Consider the following 17,757-nt stretch of genomic DNA (forward strand, 5'->3'; position numbering starts at 1 on the left):
GAAAATTTTTTTGAATGCCTCATAGACCAGTTGGACATCAGGTCAAGTAAGTACATTTTGAATGTACTGTACTGAAAATACCGGTGGAGGCTTCCTCAGTGATAAATAACTGGTAATAATTGTCTTAGCTTCTCAGAAGAACAAACCATTAGTAATGGAAAAAATATACTTATTCATGCACATTAGACAACGTGTTTCACTGGTCTTGGCCCGCTTCCTTAGGTCAATTACAAGTGCCTATAAACATTCAGTCATGAACATGGGTGCCTATAATATATATTCTCATTTACACAACTATTACCAGTAATTTATCATTAAGGGTGCCTCCACCAGAGTTTTTAGTATAGTTCACACCCTAAGGGGCTCTTTAGTAACAAGGACCTTGGTTGTCCTCAGAACTTATCCAGGAGAGCGACCGACCCGCATTTGCACCAACAGACCTAGGACACCGAGCGGGGCGGTTATTTTACTGCAGGCTCTAACAATGGTTGCAAATTGTTGCAAACTACCTTTGTGAGTTTATCACCTACAAACGTGAATTGAATTAGCTCCCTTTATCCTAGGATACTGCACCATTGGTCTCCTGGTCTCTCTCGTCCCACATATACTTGAAGGTTACAGGTAATCATCAAGGATCAAAATTTCTGCACATTCTCTTATTCAATGCCTAATCCAATAAATCTTACACAATTTTTATTGTTATTTTTTACAATTATCCTGGGATACCTAAGCCTCTTTCGCGGCTTTCGGCTCCTCGTAACACAGTCCCAGGTCCATATTGCTCCATGCTGACATCTACTGGAGCCAACACATGGTCTCCTGGAACTAAGGGCCTCCATCTTGCATCTTCATAATGGATGATGTCACAGGCTCGCGTCTCCTGCATGCGGAATTGAGCTTTGCCCTTTAGAGTGCGGCATTTTTCAAACTCCACAAGGAAATGGTCTGAAGAACCCTGAAAGAGCAACGATGGAAGACATGGGCAGAAGAATTAGTACTATGGAGCGGAGCAGTTGAAATGAGCACAAGATGCGTCCTCTTTAAAAGGGCTACCAATATTATAGCAGGTGTCGCCAAGGAGGTTAATATAACATGATTCATCCCAGCATTAAAGTGAACCAGAGACGAAGCACCCTCATGTATTTTACCATATATATCAGTGGGAACATTAGAGAACACATCTACCCTGCTCTCTGTTTCATTCTTCACTGCTCAGTCTGCTTGTTATCAGCCCTGATAAAATCCCTGACTGAGCATTCAGTCTGGCTTTGCTCAGGAATCATTATAGCTGAGTCTGTCTTCTCTGATGTCTTTTCAAGCCCAAGCCTGCCCCCTTCTGGCTCTGCTCTGGAATCATTATAGCTGAGTCATAGCAAAGCCAGGCTGAATGCTCAGTGGGGGATTTTATCAGGGCTGATAACAAGCAGGCTGAGCAGTGAAGAATGTAACAGAGAGCAGGGTAGGTGTTTTCTCTAATGGTCCCACTGATATATATGGTAAAATACGTGAGGGTGCTTCGTCTTTGGTTCACTTTAAGAGTGGGCGCCCACATGGGGGGTTTAAAGAGGAACTGTAGAGAAAATAACATCATGAATAAAATTGCTTATTTTTTACAAAATCAATGTATAGATTATTTAGTCAGTGTTTGCCTATTGTAAAATCTTTTGTAAAATCTTTCATCTCTATGATATACAGTACATTCTGAAATTTATCACTGGTGGTGACATATTTAGTTCTGCCAGGTGATCTGTACGGAATGTTTGATTACTGAGAGTTCTATGCTCAGAGGAAGATACTGGTTGCTTGGCAGTTGGAAAAAGCCGTTATTTCCCACCATGCAAAGAGGTTCACAGACAGCAAACTGTCAGGACCATGGTCATGACATCACACTGTGGATGGGGTTTCACCACAATATCAGACATACAGAACCCCCTGATCATCTATTCAAGAAAAGGTTAAAGAGAACCCGAGGTGGGGATCGTATAAAGAAATCTATACACAGAGGCTGGGTCTGGCTATAGTGCCCAGCCTCTGTTGCTAGTTGAATCCCCGCTAAGTCCCCCCTGCGCTCCGCTCTCCCCCATAAATTACAGCCGTGCTGGCGACACGCAGGGTGTCGCAGCGGGCTGTATTTACCTCACTAGTGTCACTCACGGCGCTCCCACGCCTCCTGCAGAGCGCCGGTCCCCGCCCACGTCCCTTTCCTCACCGCTGATTGGAGGGAAGGGACGCGGGCAAGGACCAGGCGCTCTGCAGGAAGCGGGGGGAAGCGGCGTGAGTGACATTAGTAAGGTTATCATTGCCCGAGAGCACGGCCGTGATTTAGGGGGGAGAGCGGAGCGCAGAGGGCACTTAGGGGGGATTCAACTAGCAACAGAGGCTGGGCACTATGGCCAGACCCAGCCTCTGTGTATAGATTTCTTTGTACGATCCCCACCTCGGGTTCTCTTTAAGATTTCTTGTGGGAAAGGGGGTATCAGCTACTGATTGGGAAGAAGTTTAATGTACCCCCTTCTGTTGTTGCATGTATATAGCTGTCTGTTTCATCAGTTTGTAAGCAAACAGGATTGAAGCCCGACGAAGGCTATACAGCTGAAAGCTCGCTTAATCTTATTCTTTTAAGTTAGCCAATAAAAGGTATCATACTGATTCAAAACTTCTTGCTTTTACTGATGGCTAACACGGCACAATATCCTATTGCTACTCTTTAAGGTTAGTTACCCATGGGGTTAAGGTTAGTTTTCTGGGAGGTGGGTTATCCCAGTCTGACCCCACTTTAGTTTTTATAGAGTGGGGATCACTACTTGGGAGCAAATTCCATTCAAAAAAAAACCATACAGGGGAGCAATCAAATTGTAGGAGGAATTATTGGTATTGTATGTAGAAACCTATTACTGTGATGGCTTTATCAGCTTGTATCTGTTCTAGCTACATGCACATTTTCATATATTTTATTATAAACACATAGAACATATTTATGTTTTAATTGTTAGTAGATCTGACTCAAAACTCTTCTCTACATCTCTGAATACATTGAGAAGCTGGTTGTCCCCAAAAGCCCTATTTGCCCATATCAAGATTAGCATCTTATGAGGGCTAAAAGGGACATACCTATATGTAACTTTATTGGATAATATTATTTACCAGGACCCATTGATCCATCTATACTCAGGACATTTGAATCAGTACTCCTATGGAGAACAAAGTTGAACACAGACATTCATATATCACAATCAGAACGTTAGGTTTACCTGGAAGAATATTACAGCTTAGCCACTCACCTCCACTTCATGAGCAATGTGCCCCATGTAATATAGTCCATCTGTGTCCCTCCGAGCCAGGACTCTGGCCCCTGTCAGAAGACACAAAGCTGCTCCTGTAACAGTCGCTTGGCCTGTATTCGCCATACAACTTCCTGAAGAATCTGTACACGATACACTACAGCTGGGCGAAGACAGCCTACAAAGCATAGGTAAAAAATTAATATACATAACTGTATAGTCAATAGTCAGGTGATGCATTACTTGGAGATATCAGATGATAGGCAAAGACACCAGAGGCATCACTAGAGTTGGTGTTGCCCGATGCAGAACTTCATGGTGTCACCCTATTTTTTACTCCATGAAGTTCCAACCTGACCAGGCTAAACAAAACCAAAAATACTTTTTTTGTATTAACTTTACTTGTTACTGAAATTTGCTAAGAAGGGGTTGGGCAAGGGGTATACTAGACCCATTTGCTACAGGGGGAGGGAGTGTAACGATTGGTGTCAGCACACAGAGAGTATCTGATTCTTGATGATCTGCAGTATCACCAACAATACAGATGCATACTTGATCATTAGTGATCTGCAGAATCACCAATAATACAAGTATGGCTAACCTCTGGACACCTAATAAAGTGTAAGTGTTTGGGTGCAACCGTAACTTTAATAGTTTGAAGAAACCTCACCAGAGGGGCTGGTGAGGTACTAACAGTACACGAAGTGTGCACTAGCGTACAAGCTCCAGCAAGCTGGAGAAACAATACTGAAGAGGCTGAATCTCCCGAGGAGCGGGTGATTCAGAATATACTGCAGGCAAAGGAACACCCGTGGGGCGGGTGAGTCAGACTGGACTGCAGCCTACAAGATACAGTAATGCTAAAATGACAGATACCTAGTGAGCAGGTAATGAAGGCTGACCTATAGCCTAGCAAAGCTGACTAACCAGCGGAGCTGGAGCAGTAAAAACCTCACCAGTGGCGAGGGCCCACTGGCGAGTAGAATGGTCAGGCAGGCAAGGGTCGGTAACAGAGAGGTAAGTACCAGTACAGAATCGTGAGACAAGAGAGTAATCGGTAATCAGGCAGAGGTTCAGCAACTAGTAAGGCAGATAGGCGAAAGTACAGGATAAGAAAGCAGGAACAGGGACAGAGTATTAGCTAAGAGTCATACACAGAAGATCAATACAATAAGCAATATCCTAGTCTAGGTGTGAAGTCCTTGGCATCAACACCCGGGAACTAGTCTAACAAATAAACAGTAGCAATGTAGCAATATCCTAGACTAGGTGTGAAATCCTTAGCATCAACACCTGGGAACTAGTCTAACAAATAAACAGTAGCAATGAAGCAATATCCTAGACTAGGTGTGAAATCCTTAGCATCCACACCTGGGAACTAGTCTAACAAATAAACAGTAGCAATGAAGCAATATCCTAGACTAGGTGTGAAATCCTTAGCATCAACACCTGGGAACTAGTCTAACAAATAAACAGTAGCAATGAAGCAATATCCTAGACTAGGTGTGAAATCCTTAGCATCAACACCTGGGAACTAGTCTAACAAATAAACAGTAGCAATGAAGCAATGTCCTAGACTAGCTGTGAAATCCTTAGCATCAACACCTGGGAACTAGTCTAACAAATAAACAGTAGCAATGAAGCAATATCCTAGACTAGGTGTGAAATCCTTAGCATCAACACCTGGGAACTAGTCTAACAAATAAACAGTAGCAATGAAGCAATATCCTAGACTAGGTGTGAAATCCTTAGCATCAACACCTGGAAACTAGTCTAAGGTCTGAGCGCTAACACGCAAGTATTCACGACAACAGACAAGGACAGAGTAACAACTTCAGGTTTAAATACTGAAGGCAGATTCAAGCAGCCCCGCCCGAGGGGCTTAACCAACCTGCAAGGTAGATTGACAGGTAGAGGTCAGCTGACCACAATGTCAGCTGATATGTCTCCTATGCCCAAAAAGGTCCTTTAGCTCTATGCGCAGGCGTGTGGACCTAAGCTGCTGTGCAACAGAGATCCCTGTCCCACCTGAGTCTGGAAACGACACCCGGGATGGCGTGGCCGCAGAGGTGACATCAGGTGCGAAAGCAGCTGCGCTGCTTTCCACCACAGAGGTAACGTCTTTGATCGTTACATTACCCCTCCCCTGAGGCGTGGACTCCGGACACGCCCCAGACAGGCCCCTAGGAGACAATGATTGCAACGTCCTCATCTCACACCCAAACTCTTCACCACTCTTCACCTGCTCAGGTACCAGAGTCGAGGACCGCCCTGTTTCAGATTCATGACTTTGGAACAAGGTATCAATGTGATAGTCAAAGCATTCCTCACATTCAGAACACAAATACAACCTCTCACCGGTGTGAGATATCTCATGACCGACAAGCGGTGCATCAGGTACAAAATATTTCCCACACTCAGAACATGAATACGGTTTCTCATCAGTGTGGGACTTTCAATGACTGAGAAGTTTTGTGTTATTTACAAAACATTTCTCACACTCAGAACATGAATAAAGCTGTCCTCTGAAATGAGACCTTTTATGATTGATAAGATCTATGTTATGTTCGAAACATTTCCCACACTCAGAACATAAATGCGGTTTCTCATTACTCACTATCTGATCAGGTAATGGAGCTGATGACTGCACTGTTTCAGGCTCCAGAACTTGCTGCACAGCAGTAGGCAAGCTTGACCCTTGTCCAACAGATACACTGCTGTAAGTAGAGCTATCACTCTCATAAAGTTCGGAGCTGCTGTCCGCATTGTAGCTCTCTATCTGTGGTTTCTCCAAACTGATTTCTGATACCAGTGAGGTCATACTTCCCCTATTGGATTTCAGAGAGCCAGGGGATACCTCGGAATTATACTTAAAACATTGTCCATACGACTTCTCACCAGTGTGAGAATCCTCATGAATGACAGGTCGTGCGGGATGTACGTGGGATCTCCTATGACTGAGAAGATCTGCATAATATACAAAACCTTCTCCACACTCTGAGCATGAAAAAGACCTATCAGATGGACAGGAGGCCTCTAAATCAGGAGCGTATTTGAGTGACAAGCTTCCCACAGTAATCCTTGTTACCTCAAGACACACTTTCTCCAGTCCCAGATCTCAACAAGTAAGAGATCCACTATTCCCCTGAGATGGTGCAGCAGACTCTCATTAGATGTCGTACTTCTCACTATCCCTGATTGAAAAAAAAATTTCAACTTCTTTTTGCAATTCTGCACCCAATGATCTCTCACTCCACAATAAAAGCAAAGACCCTCTCTCCGTCTTCGCATCCTCTCGGCTTCAGACAGTCTAGAGTGACCAGACTGTATTAGTTTGCTGGAATCATTTATGGCTGAAGTGGTGGGGGATACATTCTTGACAGGTGCACTTGATCTGCTCTGTTTGTGCAATCGAGCACTGTGATCAATCCCCAAATTCCCAAAATCCGACTGGTGATCAGAAAACCCCTCAGACACCAGTCCCTTAAGCTCTGCAACATGAGGGGGAGGCAATGATGTTATGATTACCCGCAGGTTGTTCACAGTGTCAGCTAGCAGTTTTAATTGCCCTTGCTGTGAAACAATTGTGTGGTTTAATTGATCTAAAGCTGTGGTCAACACCTGGACCTGTCGGTAAAATGCCTCCATAATATTTTTGTCTGTTGTTCTGTAACGATTGGTGTCAGCACACAGAGAGTATCTGATTCTTGATGATCTGCAGTATCACCAACAATACAGATGTATACCTGATCATTAGTGATCTGCAGAATCACCAATAATACAAGTATGGCTAACCTCTGGACACCTAATAAAGTGTAAGTGTTTGGGTGCAACCTTAACTTTAATAGTTTGAAGAAACCTCACCAGAGGGGCTGGTGAGGTACTAACAGTACACGAAGTGTGCACTAGCGTACAAGCTCCAGCAAGCTGGAGAAACAATACTGAAGAGGCTGAATCTCCCGAGGAGCGGGTGATTCAGAATATACTGCAGGCAAAGGAACACCCGTGGGGCGGGTGAGTCAGACTGGACTGCAGCCTACAAGATACAGTAATGCTAAAATGACAGATACCTAGTGAGCAGGTAATGAAGGCTGACCTATAGCCTAGCAAAGCTGACTAACCAGCGGAGCTGGAGCAGTAAAAACCTCACCAGTGGCGAGGGCCCACTGGCGAGTAGAATGGTCAGGCAGGCAAGGGTCGGTAACAGAGAGGTAAGTACCAGTACAGAATCGTGAGACAAGAGAGTAATCGGTAATCAGGCAGAGGTTCAGCAACTAGTAAGGCAGATAGGCGAAAGTACAGGATAAGAAAGCAGGAACAGGGACAGAGTATTAGCTAAGAGTCATACACAGAAGATCAATACAATAAGCAATATCCTAGTCTAGGTGTGAAGTCCTTGGCATCAACACCCGGGAACTAGTCTAACAAATAAACAGTAGCAATGTAGCAATATCCTAGACTAGGTGTGAAATCCTTAGCATCAACGCCTGGGAACTAGTCTAACAAATAAACAGTAGCAATGAAGCAATATCCTAGACTAGGTGTGAAATCCTTAGCATCCACACCTGGGAACTAGTCTAACAAATAAACAGTAGCAATGAAGCAATATCCTAGACTAGCTGTGAAATCCTTAGCATCAACACCTGGGAACTAGTCTAACAAATAAACAGTAGCAATGAAGCAATATCCTAGACTAGGTGTGAAATCTTTAGCATCAACACCTGGGAACTAGTCTAACAAATAAACAGTAGCAATGAAGCAATATCCTAGACTAGGTGTGAAATCCTTAGCATCAACACCTGGAAACTAGTCTAAGGTCTGAGCGCTAACACGCAAGTATTCACGACAACAGACAAGGACAGAGTAACAACTTCAGGTTTAAATACTGAAGGCAGATTCAAGCAGCCCCGCCCGAGGGGCTGAACCAACCTGCAAGGTAGATTGACAGGTAGAGGTCAGCTGACCACAATGTCAGCTGATCTGTCTCCTACGCCCATAAAGGTCCTTTTGCTCTATACGCAGGCGTGTGGACCTAAGCTGCTGTGCAACAGAGATCACTGTCCCACCTGAGTCGGGAAACGACACCTGGGATGGCGTGGCCGCAGAGGTGACATCAGGTGTGAAAGCAGCTGCGCTGCTTTCCACCACAGAGGTAACGTCTTCGATCGTTACAGGGAGTTAGAGTTAGGGATGGCTATACTGGCCACAATTTGCTATAGGGAGTGGGGGGTTCTGGCCATGATTGCTATGGGGGGGGGGGGGCTAGGCAGCAGTACCACACTGGACACACTTGCTATGGGAGGGTGGGGGAGTTAGGGATTGTTATAATTGCCACATTTTGCTATGGGGGTTGTTCTGGCCATGATTGCTGTGGGGGAAGAGGGAGTGGTACCGCACTGGACACACTTGTTATTGTTGGTTTGAAAAGGCTATACGGAAAATGCATACTTTTGACAGGTTTATTGTTAGTTAACGAATCTTAGCTCTTGGAAGTTCTAGGGTGGGGACAGTATTAGGCAATAGGCACTGGTATATTCTAGGTTTAGGTAGGTAAAGGTATAGTATTTAACACAAGAGGATGCTGGAGGTAAAATTAAGTTGGGTATGAGAGGGAGAATTGGGTTTACCAACAGGGGAGTAGTTATGTTTTAGGGTTTTGGGAGGGAATCGTTTGAAGCTAAAGCAAAGGATGAATTGTCAACAAAAGTCGAGAGCTCTGCATGATTTCAACAAAAGCACAATCCTCTTGCACTACTTATGGCTGGAAGGGTTAGGGCCGATGATCTGCCAGATTGTATTTTCCTAGCTTAACACTATTGTATTCTTCATGCAATTGATGGTTAAGGGCTCTGCCTCTGACACAGGAGACCAGGGTTCTTCCTGTTCAGTAAGCCAGCACCAATTCAGTAAGGAGACCTTGGGCAATACTCCCTAACACTGTTACTGCCTACTTAGCACACCCTAGTGGCTGCAGATCTGGTGCTTTGAGTCCGCCATGAGAAAAGCGTGATATAAATGTTCTGTGTCTTGTCTTGTCTCTTTTCCCTGCTTCCCTCTCCATTCGTGATCTAAAAGCATGCTTGAATAAACTGACCTGTATATGCTGATGTTGCTCTGATGTAATGGATGTTCAATTCTACTTTGCAAGACTGACAGACAAAGTCTATAGACAGCTTTTGTGTGAACTGCCTAAAATTTTCAGCTCCACATCACAATGTCTTCTTTGACTGGACCCATCAAAACTGACAGAAAGTTATCAATCTACTATCAGTAATTCTGAGATTTGAGTGCTATATAAACTGATGCTATTGATCAGTGTATGGCCGTACAATTTACTGTATACTGGATTGATTATTACTAACGTTACATTTATCACCTGTTGCAATTACACTCAGACTTGCTCATTGTCTTATGTGACCTCTTGGGCTTTCTGTTTTAGTTATTGCATGAGCAGAAGGTACTAAACGTGTGCAGCTCTAAATAAAGAAAGAAAACAGTGTTGGTCGGTACTCCACTGAGCTTTACTAGCACTGCCCCCTAACTACATTAGCTAATAATGATCAGAGAAACAGTTGATGAGCATGCAGGTCCCCCTCACCTCAAGTTACCAGCACACGATGCATGTCTGCAGCAGTATGCCTTTCAAGGGGGTTGGCACATTTTCTCCCACCTCCCAAAGCATTGAATCCATTGGAGTTCTTTGGAACAGCGATAAAATAAGCACTTCAGCTTATTGGATCAGGTGTCTGTAAATTGATAGGAGTCATCGGAGTTCTTTTTCAGGACGCCCTCTTGATCGCAGAGCAGCACTTCTCCAGTGTTTACCCGATGTCTTCTTTCATCCAGCTTGGAGAATCTTGTTATTTTAACTGAAGCTGACTTCCTCTGGCACCTCCTCTTTGCTGCTTGCAGGGCTCTTCTACGCTGACTGAAAAGATGTTGCTGAACTAATATAACCACACCAAGCTAAGTGGGTTTTTTTTAAGAACTAAAAAAGACGTCATGCCATTGTCAGTGAAAAATGATAGTGATCCCTTAAAAGGCCCTAAACAAATCAGCCACAAAGCTAGCTTAAATCATCAAATATTTACAACCATATCTTTAAAGTAGGTGACCTTTTTTGCTGCTGACATACCGAGGCTGAGGAGGGTGAATTGTAGGGACTGTGCATGTTGGTGGGGTCACACAGCAGTGGCTCCTGCTGACGCTCTCACTGCTTCTTATCTACAATGCAAAACACACAGGCATTTATATATCACTGCAGAAAAAAATACTCAGAGTTTCTATCAGAGGAAGGGTCAGATTTTTGTGAAGTCTAGAAAGGCAGTGGCCTAAGGTGATGCCATAGATGGGGGAGGCTGCAGATGGAAGGGGTGGTACAAACAGAATAGAAAAGCTGCACATGCAGGAGGGGAACTGCACACACGTACATGAAATATGATGGTTGGGCTACTGAATACAGGATGAAGGGGAGAATTCATGGATTGGTTGGTTGTTATACAAGTGTGAGTGGGAGGGTAGAGCAAAAATTGTAAATTGTGCCCTCATGTGAGGTGATAGTCTGCAGCTGGAACACATTAGAACATAGAGGGGATAAAGCCTGGAACACATCTTCAATTTTGATTGGCCAAATCACTGGCCAGCTTTACCACCTTCATGTTGTATGAGGGCCAACAGATTTTGCATACTACGAGCAGTTTGTGTAAGTAAACTCAAATACTACATGGAGGTGGTAAAATTGGTCAGTGATTGCCCAATCAAAGCTGAAGGTGTGTACCAGGCTTAAGTGTAACATTATAAGTGTGACTGCAGCCACATGCAGGCAACCACAGTGAAAATCACCCTGGATTTAATACTCTTCACTTCCTGTTTCTGCCTGGTGCTGCCCCCAGACTTCGGCCGCCTGAGAAAGTCACCTGACAGGGCATCATGGGAGGACCGCGGGCCTGGCCCTCAGCAGCAAAGCAAGAGTTTTTGTGTAATCTTTACTCCAAACAATGTCCAGTACTGTTTCCATAGTTGCAAATAAGTGCAACAGAAAGTGTACGGATCCTAAAGAGGTTTCCCCCGTCCTCCTCCGCAGGCCTGTTCCAGCGCTGGGACACCTGATAAAGAGCTTGTTGATAGCTCGCACACTAGTACAGACTGGCTTGGCTTTCTTCAGAAAAAAACAGGCTGGATCAGGTCCATGATAATGTGCATGTGTGAGCCGTCTGTGCCTGCGCAGTAACATGGACCCGATCAGGCTTTTTCTGTCGGAGCCCAAGTGGGACGGTGTTACTGCGTTGGTAGGCCACTCCTCAGAGGTTCCAGTGCTGGAGCGACTTGATATAGGAGGACGGGGGAAGCTTCTCTTTAGGATCCAGAGGCTTCCCCCTCCCGAGGTGAGAATAAAAACACTGCATTGCAGCGTGAATTTCTAGAGCTGCACTACAGTTAAGAAAAGTGCAAATCCATCTGTAAACTGCTGCAGATTAAAAAGTGCTTCATAGCAGTTCTCCAGATAGTGCAGCAGTGCAGACTAGATCTGATTTGTGAAGACTCCTCCCCCCTCACTCGGAGCCTGCTGACAGCAGATGTGTTGGTTACCTCAGCAACAGGAATTTCCCTCACACTGCACTGCCTGAGAGACCTTCCTTAACTCCTCCTATTCCTAACAGTTTAAGAAGGAATCTGCAGTATTTAGTGATTTCTCAGGATGTCTGAGACAGTTCTGCACGAATTTCTAAAAACCTACTAATATTTTGTCTCAGATACTCTTGATAAATGTCCTCCTGTTTGTCACATTCTCTTCCTACTCTAACTACACACTGTTAGTGTAAACACAGTACATAAATGCTGCCCCTGTAATCTCTGCTGTCTGATGCAAATGTTTCACCTTGCCTCATGAGAGAACCAGTCCTGGCTTTAACCACTTGAGGACCACAGTCTTTTCGCCCCTTAAGGACCAGAGCCTTTTTCTCCATTCAGACCACTGCAGCTTTCACGGTTTATTGCTCGGTCATACAACCTACCACCTAAAGGAATTTTACCTCCTTTTCTTGTCACTAATACAGCTTTCTTTTGCTGCTATTTGATTGCTGCTGCGAGTTTTAGTTTTTATTATATTCATCAAAAAAGACATGAATTTTGGCAAAAAAATGACTTTTTTAACTTGCTGTGCTGACATTTTTCAAATTAAGTAAAATTTCCTATACATTTGAGCGCGAAAGTTATTCTGCTACATGTCTTTGATAAAAAAAAACCATTCAGTGTATATTTATTGGATTGGGTAAAAGTTATAGCGTTTACAAACTATGGTGCTAAAAGTGAATTTTCCCATTTTCAAGCATCTCTGATTTTTCTGCGCACCTGTCAGGTTTCATGAGGGGCTAAAATTCCAGGATAGTACAAATACCCCCCAAATGACCCCATTTTGGAAAGAAGACATCCCAAAGTATTCAGTGAGAGGCATGGTGAGTTCATAGAAGATTTTATTTTTTGTCACAAGTTAGCGGAAAATGACACTTTCTGACAAAAAAAAGAAAAAAAAAAGTTTCCATTTCTTCTAACTTGCGACAAAAAAAAATGAAATCTGCCACGGACTCAGTTGGCTGATGATGTAATGGTTAAGGGCTCTGCCTCTGACACAGGAGACCAGGGTTCGAATCTCGGCTCTGCCTGTTCAGTAAGCCAGCACTAATTCAGTAGGAGACCTTTGGCAAGTCTCCCTTAGGGCCCTTTTCCACCAGCGCGTTTGCGCTGGCTGAATGGCAAAACCGCAAACCGCTAGCGATTTTACAATCGCTACGGTTTGCTTTTTAACATAGGAATCGCGGTAGGTAATTTCCACTACCGCGATTCGCTTTTGTCGGGAACGCGAACGCGCGGCGGAGCGATAATTGCCGCGATTTTGCTATGCAGTGCATAGCATAGCAAAATCGCGGCCGCAAACGTCGGGGGAATCGCCGGTTTTGCGATTCAGCAATCGCTAGCGTTCAGCGTGAACGCTAGCGATTGCAGGTGGAAAAGGGCCCTTACACTGCTACTGCCAATAGAGCGCGCCCTAGTGGCTGCTGCTCTGCTCTGGCGCTTTGAGTCCGCAAGGAGAAAAGCGCAATATAAATGTTATTTGTCTTTTTTTTTTGTCTTGACTATGCTCCTCTCTGAATACCTTGAAGTGTCTACTTTCCAAAATGGGGTCATTTGTGGGGTGTGTTCACTATCCTGGCATTTTGGGGGGTGCCTAATTGTAAGCACCCCTGTAAAGCCTAAAGATGCTCATTGGACTTTTGGCCCCTTAGCGCAGTTAGGCTGCAAAAAAGTGCCACACATGTGGTATTGCCGTACTCAGGAGAAGTAGTATAATGTGTTTTGGGGTGTATTTTTACACATACCCATGCAGGGTGGGAGAAATATCTCCGTAAATGACAATTGTTTTATTTTTTTTACACACAATTGTCTATTTATAGAGATATTTCTCCCACTCAGCATGGGTATGTGGAAAAATACACCCCAAAACACATTATACTACTTCTCCTGAGTACGGCGATACCACATGTGTGGGACTTTTTTGCACCCTAACTGCGCTAAGGGGCCCAAAGTTCAATGAGTACCTTTAGGATTTCACAGGTCATTTTGAGAAATTTCGTTTCAAGACTACTCCTCACGGTTTAGGGCCCCTAAAATGCCAGGACAGTATAGGAACCCCACAAATTACCCCATTTTAGAAAGAAGACACCCCAAGGTATTCCGTTAGGAGGATGGTGAGTTCATAGAAGATTTTTTTTTTGTCACAAGTTAGCGGAAATTGATTTTAATTGTTTTTTTCACAAAGTGTCATTTTCCGCTAACTTGTGACAAAAAATAAAATCTTCTATGAACTCACCATACTCCTAACGGAATACCTTGGGGTTAGTGTTGGGCGAACATCTAGATGTTCGGGTTCGGGCCGAACAGGCCGAACATGGCCGCGATGTTCGGGTGTTCGACCCGAACTCCGAACATAATGGAAGTCAATGGGGACCCGAACTTTTGTGCTTTGTAAAGCCTCCTTACATGCTACATACCCCAAATGTACAGGGTATGTGCACCTTGGGAGTGGGTACAAGAGGAAAAAAAATTTAGCAAAAAGAGCTTATAGTTTTTGAGAAAATCGATTTTAAAGTTTCAAAGGGAAAACTGTCTTTTAAATGCGGGAAATGTCTGTTTTCTTTGCACAGGTAACATGCTTTTTGTCGGCATGCAGTCATAAATGTAATACATATAAGAGGTTCCAGGAAAAGGGACCGGTAACGCTAACCCAGCAGCAGCACACGTGATGGAACAGGAGGAGGGTGGCGCAGGAGGAGAAGGCCACGCTTTGAGACACAACAACCCAGGCCTTGCATGAGGACAAGAAGCGTGCGGATAGCAATTTGCATTTTGTCGCCATGCAGTCATAAATGTAATACAGATGAGAGGTTCAATAAACAGGGACCGGAAACGCTAACCCATCACAGATGTTCATTGTTCATGTTACTTGGTTGGGGTCCGGGAGTGTTGCGTAGTCGTTTCCAATCCAGGATTGATTCATTTTAATTTGAGTCAGACGGTCTGCATTTTCTGTGGAGAGGCGGATACGCCGCCGATCTGTGACGATGCCTCCGGCAGCACTGAAACAGCGTTCCGACATAACGCTGGCTGCCGGGCAAGCCAGCACCTCTATTGCGTACATTGCCAGTTTGTGCCAGGTGTCTAGCTTCGATACCCAATAGTTGAAGGGTGCAGATGGATTGTTCAACACAGCTACGCCATCTGACATGTAGTCCTTGACCATCTTCTCCAGGCGATCGGTGTTGGAGGTGGATCTGCACGCTTGCTGTTCTGTGTGCTGCTGCATGGGTGTCAGAAAATTTTCCCACTCCCAGGACACTGCCGATACCATTCCCTTTTGGGCACTAGCTGCGGCTTGTGTTGTTTGCTGCCCTCCTGGTCGTCCTGGGTTTGCGGAAGTCAGTCTGTCGGCGTACAACTGGCTAGAGGAGGGGGAGGATGTCAATCTCCTCTCTAAAGTCTCCACAAGGGCCTGCTGGTATTCTTCCATTTTGACCTGTCTGGCTCTTTCTTCAAGCAGTTTTGGAACATTGTGTTTGTACCGTGGATCCAGAAGGGTATAAACCCAGTAATTGGTGTTGTCCAGAATGCGCACAATGCGTGGGTCGCGTTCAATGCAGTCCTAGGCCGAAGAGGTCATAGCCTAGGGTCACAAAACCTGTTTATTTGGGCAATTTCAATGGTGGCGAGTCTGACGTACATAAATCGCAGCAATGGCCGTTAGCAACGTCTGAATCTCACGAAATGTCTCATGCAGGTAGAAGACATATTGTTAGACTTGGGCTCCAAAGATGGGTTCCCTACATCTCTGCAAACCAGAGTTACAGGGCTCCAAATTTGGTAAAATCCCCCATAGGCTTTCATTGGGCCTCCTATTTACAGTTCCAAAATCTCACATCTTTTCAAAGGGCAATTACTCAGCATTGGCAAATTTTCTAGCATTGTAGGGACCCTTAGGGGGAACATGACTGGTGAGTTTCGGGCCCCTAGGCCGAAGAGGTCATAGCCTAGGGTCACAAAAACCTGTTTATTTGGGCTATTTCAATGGTAGTGATGGTGACGTACATAAATCGCAGCAATGGCCGTTAGCAAAGTCTGAATCTCACGAAATGTCTCATGCAGGTAGAAGACATATTGTTAGACTTGGATTCCAAAGATGAGGTCCCTACATCTCTGCAAACCAGAGTTACAGGGGTCCAAAATTGGTAAAATCCCCCATAGGATTTCATTGCCTCCCTATTTCACTTTCCAAAATCTCACATCTTTTCAAAGGGCAATGGCTCAGCAGTACCAAATTTTCTAGCATTGTAGGGACCCTTAGGGGGAACATGACTGGTGAGTTTCGGGCCCCTAGGCCGAAGAGGTCATAGCCTAGGGTCACAAAAACCTGTTTATTTGGGCTATTTCAATGGTAGTGATGGTGACGTACATAAATCTCAGCCATGGCCGTTAGCAACGTCTGAATCTCACGAAATGTCTCATGCAGGTAGAAGACATATTGTTAGACTTGGATTCCAAAGATGAGGTCCCTACATCTCTGCAAACCAGAGTTACAGGGGTCCAAAATTGGTAAAATCCCCCGTAGGATTTCATTGCCTCCCTATTTCACTTTCCAAAATCTCACATCTTTTCAAAGGGCAATGGCTCAGCAGTACCAAATTTACTAGCATTGTAGGGACCCTTAGGGGGATCATGACTGGTGAGTTTTGCCACTGCTGAGCCATTGCCCTTTGAAATGGTGTGAGATTTTGGAACGGTAAATAGGAGGCCCAATGAAATCCTATGGGGGATTTTACCAATTTTGGACCCCTGTAACTCTGGTTTGCAGAGATGTAGGGACCCCATCTTTGGAATCCAAGTCTAACAATATGTCTTCTACCTGCATGAGACATTTCGTGAGATTCAGACGTCGCTAACGGCCATGGCTGAGATTTATGTACGCCACCATCACTACCATTGAAATAGCCCAAATAAACAGGTTTTTGTGACCCTAGGCTATGACCTCTTCGGCCTAGGGGCCCGAAACTCACCAGTCATGTTCCCCCTAAGGGTCCCTACAATGCTAGAAAATTTGGTACTGCTGAGCCATTGCCCTTTGAAAAGATGTGAGATTTTAGAAAGTGAAATAGGGAGGCAATGAAATCCTATGGGGGATTTTACCAATTTTGGACCCCTGTAACTCTGGTTTGCAGAGATGTAGGGACCCCATCTTTGGAATCCAAGTCTAACAATACGTCTTCTACCTGCATGAGACATTTCGTGAGATTCAGACTTTGCTAACGGCCATTGCTGCGATTTATGTACGTCACCATCACTACCATTGAAATAGCCCAAATAAACAGGTTTTTGTGACCCTAGGCTATGACCTCTTCGGCCTAGGGGCCCGAAACTCACCAGTCATGTTCCCCCTAAGGGTCCCTACAATTCTAGAAAATTTGGTACTGCTGAGCCATTGCCCTTTGAAAAGATGTGAGATTTTGGAAAGTGAAATAGGGAGGCAATGAAATCCTATGGGGGATTTTACCAATTTTGGACCCCTGTAACTCTGGTTTGCAGAGATGTAGGGACCCCATCTTTGGAATCCAAGTCTAACAATATGTCTTCTACCTGCATGAGACATTTCGTGAGATTCAGACTTTGCTAACGGCCATTGCTGCGATTTATGTACGTCACCATCACTACCATTGAAATAGCCCAAATAAACAGGTTTTTGTGACCCTAGGCTATGACCTCTTCGGCCTAGGGGCCCGAAACTCACCAGTCATGTTCCCCCTAAGGGTCCCTACAATGCTAGAAAATTTGGTACTGCTGAGCCATTGCCCTTTGAAAAGATGTGAGATTTTGGAAAGTGAAATAGGGAGGCAATGAAATCCTATGGGGGATTTTACCAATTTTGGACCCC

General features: G+C 44.6%; 1 protein-coding gene across 2 annotated transcripts in view; it reads right to left on the reverse strand.

The window, feature by feature from the left end:
• Positions 1 to 17,757, reverse strand: part of LOC137561663 (uncharacterized) — a 72,211-nt gene that overhangs the window by 28,921 nt on the left and 25,533 nt on the right. For both annotated transcript variants that reach the window (XM_068272984.1, XM_068272983.1), the window contains exons 4-6: positions 10,417 to 10,505; positions 3,282 to 3,459; positions 727 to 955 (exon numbers count right to left, since the gene is read on the reverse strand). In XM_068272984.1, the coding sequence (XP_068129085.1) occupies positions 727 to 955; positions 3,282 to 3,459; positions 10,417 to 10,505 (496 nt within the window). The remainder of the gene's footprint in view (positions 1 to 726; positions 956 to 3,281; positions 3,460 to 10,416; positions 10,506 to 17,757) is intronic.

Source organism: Hyperolius riggenbachi, chromosome 3, assembly GCF_040937935.1.
Source record: "Hyperolius riggenbachi isolate aHypRig1 chromosome 3, aHypRig1.pri, whole genome shotgun sequence".
Lineage (NCBI taxonomy): Eukaryota > Metazoa > Chordata > Amphibia > Anura > Hyperoliidae > Hyperolius > Hyperolius riggenbachi.